The sequence below is a fragment of the Myotis nattereri genome (assembly GCF_964212035.1).
Source record: "Myotis nattereri genome assembly, chromosome: 3".
Classification (NCBI taxonomy): domain Eukaryota; kingdom Metazoa; phylum Chordata; class Mammalia; order Chiroptera; family Vespertilionidae; genus Myotis; species Myotis nattereri.
The window spans coordinates 189,935,001-189,938,547 of record NC_138077.1 but is presented as its reverse complement, the minus strand read 5'-3'; the positions used below and the strand labels follow the sequence as shown (position 1 = coordinate 189,938,547).

At 39.6% G+C, this 3,547-nt stretch overlaps 1 protein-coding gene across 1 annotated transcript; it reads left to right on the top strand.

Annotated features, from left to right (window-relative positions):
* Window positions 1-231: 231 nt before the first annotated feature.
* TMCO2 (transmembrane and coiled-coil domains 2) lies at window positions 232-3,324 on the top strand (the record flags this gene model as incomplete). Its single annotated transcript, XM_081086082.1, has 2 exons — window positions 232-471; window positions 3,010-3,324. 2 exons carry the CDS (start codon window positions 232-234, stop codon window positions 3,322-3,324), a joined length of 555 nt encoding a protein of 184 aa, XP_080942208.1.
* Between the last annotated feature and the right edge of the window lie 223 nt (window positions 3,325-3,547).

Sequence of the window (3,547 nt, the reverse complement as noted above, 5' to 3'; positions counted from 1 at the left end):
ATGAAAACAATATGACCAAACTGAAAACACGGGCAGTCAGTACCTGGCTGGTTTTGAGTGAGAAGGTTCACTGGGTGAGTGGGAAGCAAGCGGATTTTTGGGACAGTGACATCACAAAGCACAGCTCACAGGGGCTCTAGAACACCTGGGCTCCCAGGCCACTTTCCTTAACTCATATTTAGGGTCCTGAAGACTCTGAACATGTAGCTCTGGAGCTGCTGTCTTATTAAAATGCCAACATCTTCACCTTCATCTTCTATCTGGGACATCATAGATTATGCCTCTCTGAGCTCAATATGGAATTGGCTCCAAGCAACTTTTCTGGGACAGACTAGTGTGGCTCAGCAAACAAATTTGGGGCTAATAGATAATCTTGCTCCAGTTCTGCAAGTTGCCCTCGGGATTTTCTTTCTTATTTTCTTGGCAGTAGGACTATATGCCTTATGGAAACGAAGTGTTCGGTCAATTCAGGTTATACTCTTGTTAGAGAAATTTAAATAGTTATACATTGAAAGCTGATTAATTCTTTCCCCATATTGCTACCATTCTGTCTTAAGACCATGCAGATGGGCAAGGGTGAACTCGTCTCTGAAGGTTTTTTAGTTGGTTGAAACTAAATTATCCTTAAAAACTTCCCCCAATTAGGTTTTGAGCATAAGAATGCTTTCTCACAATTGTCTTTGGCTTGTCTTATAGCAGTGGTTCTCAACCTTCCTAATGCCGCGACCCTTTAATACAGTTCCTCATGTTGCAGTGACCCCCAACCATAAAATTATTTTCGTTGCTACTTCATAACTGTAATTTTGCTACTGTTATGAATCATAATGTAAATATCTGATATGCAGGATGTATTTTCATTGTTACAAATTGAACATAATTAAAGCATAATGATTAATCACAAAAACAATATGTAATTATATATGTGTTTTCCAATGGTCTTAGGCGACCCCTGTGAAAGGGTCATTAGACTGTTGCCTTGTAGTAAAGTAGATCAAACAAGTTCACAACCTGAAAAGGCAGCCTTACCCCCAAATTTATTTATTTATTTATTTATTTATTTATTTATTTATTTATAAATGTTTTTATTGGTTTCAGAGAGTAAGGGAGAAGGAGAGATAGAAACATCAATGATGATCGAGAATCATTGATTGGCTGCCCTCTGCACGACCCCCACTGGGGACTGAGCCCACAGCCCAGTCATGTGCACTGACCTAGAATGGAACTGTTATCACCTGGTTCATGAGTAGACGCTCAAGCACTGAGCAACACCAGCCAGGCACCCCCAAATTTATTTGGTCACTGATCCATCTTTGAGTATCTACTATGTGCCAGATGCCATTCGGGGTAGCTTTTCTAGAATAGGCACTGCGAGTATGACTAGGATTTTGGGTTCTTACTGTGCCATTGCTTTGTAACTGATGAGGCATGAATAGTCAGTCATTTAGTCATCATGGTGTTTTCATTATTTCCTTGTTTTAACAAGATAGGGTTCCATAAGTATACAGTGGCTCTTTTTGGTAAGAGGAGTATAATTGGCTGGGATTATGAGAAACATTTAGGATTTTAGATATTTCTGTGTAATCACCTAAAATACCTATATTTACAATATAGTCAGAATGCTTTGAGAGTCCCAACAATTTCATGACATGAAGTTATTTTCATATGGAAAACAAAAATGAGGTGACGTGAGGTTCAGTGGAAATGAAAGGAGATAGGGTTTTAAAAAAGATTGTCTTAAAGAGTGACTGGTTTACTTGGCAGACGCTAAAAGAAATTATTACCAAATCATTTTACAGCATGTCACTACTGTTGAGGAACCATGGTCATATGCATTCTCTTAATCTTTCAAACCCTGGATTGTAGGCAGGGCAGGGATTATCATCTCAATTTTATAGGTGAGGAAATTTGGTTATCACCTACCCACGTTGACAGAGACCAGAAAAGCTGAGATTTGAACCCAACTTTTAGGATTCAAATTCAATTCTTTTCCAAAATCTCATTTAACATAAGCTGACTTAAATCCCAATATGGATATGTATGTATATACATATTCACATACACACATTATAACCAGATAATACAAGGCAAAAAACCAAACTCTATCTGTAGTTCTGAGTTCTGCTCTTGTATGGTTAATGCTTAGCTCAATCAGAAAGACGAATTTACAGCCCTCCACAAACCTCAGCCAAGAAAAAGCGGTAGTGTAATGAACAGAATGGTAAATAGCAGGGGCGCTGAAGTCGCCTGCTGGGGCTTAAATTTTGGTTCCACCACTTGCTGTGTGACCAAGAGCAATCACTTAGCCTCAGCCCATTTCCTTAACTGTAAGATGAGTTTGCTAACAGTGCCTTCCTCAGGGTTGTTGTGAGGACTGAAGGAGTTACTACTGTATATATAAAGCTTAGCACATAAATATCCAATAAGCAAGTAGTGCTGGTATTACAAGGAAAAAAGATTGTTTGTTTTTTATTCTGGCAGGAATCTGTCCTGGTACATTAAAAGTTTTTGCCATGACCAGGAAATCCAGTTTTTTAGACCACTGTGTCCTGAATATACATGTAAGTCTGAATTCCTGGATTCCAATACTGGCTCTACCATTTCCAAGTATATGACCTTGGACAATGACAGGGTCCAAAATGGAAGGTAACAAAATGGCTATTCAGTTGTGTGTTTTTGTTTGTTTTTTGTTTTTTACATAATTAGGTCACGCACAGGCAAGGAAACTCCTAGCAAAGAGCCCTGCATGTGGCAAACTTTTGGCAAAGGGTATCTATTATTATAATCTTTATTAAGTAAATGCAAATAATAATCCCTGACCTGCCTACTACTCTATTTTGTGGTGAAAATCAAAAGATGAAATAGGGGCAAAGACGTTTTGATAAACAAGGCTTGGAAAAGGAATGAGGGATTATTGTTACCACTCAGTTTTTGTCTTATTCTGCATCTATAGTAAACTGGCATTTCACGTGAATAAACAAGTAACGTTCAACTTCTGTTGTTTTATTTTAGAGTCTGTTGTTGTTTGTAATCACACTCTACAAACTTTACAAGAAGGGCTCAGAGTTTTTGGAGGCTTTGCTGGTCAACCCAGAAGGGATTCGTCTCCCAATTCAAGACAAAAGTATCCTCCTGTCCTTGGGTCTGCAAGAGAAAATTTTGAAACAACTTCAGATGGTGGAAAGCAAAGTGAAGAACCTGGAGGGGATGATAATTTCTCAAAAACCTGCCACGAAGAGGGATTGCTCCTCTGAGCCCTACTGCAGCTGCTCCGACTGCCAGAGTCCCTTGCCCACATCAGGGTTTACTTCCACATCTGAAATCTGATGGACTCCAGTCTTTCCCAGACAAGCGCCGTTTCCCTTATGTGTGCAGTGGTGTACCAATAAAGGTAGAGAACTGTATTGAAATTACCCTACAAGGCCTGGCTCTCTATTCAGTAGGGCCCAACTTTTTCTTGTGTGTTGGGGTAATATTGGGAAGGGTGGTGGTTTAAAATGTCTCTGGGATTGTGGTGCCCGCTCATCAGGCTGGAGACCCGAATCTAGGG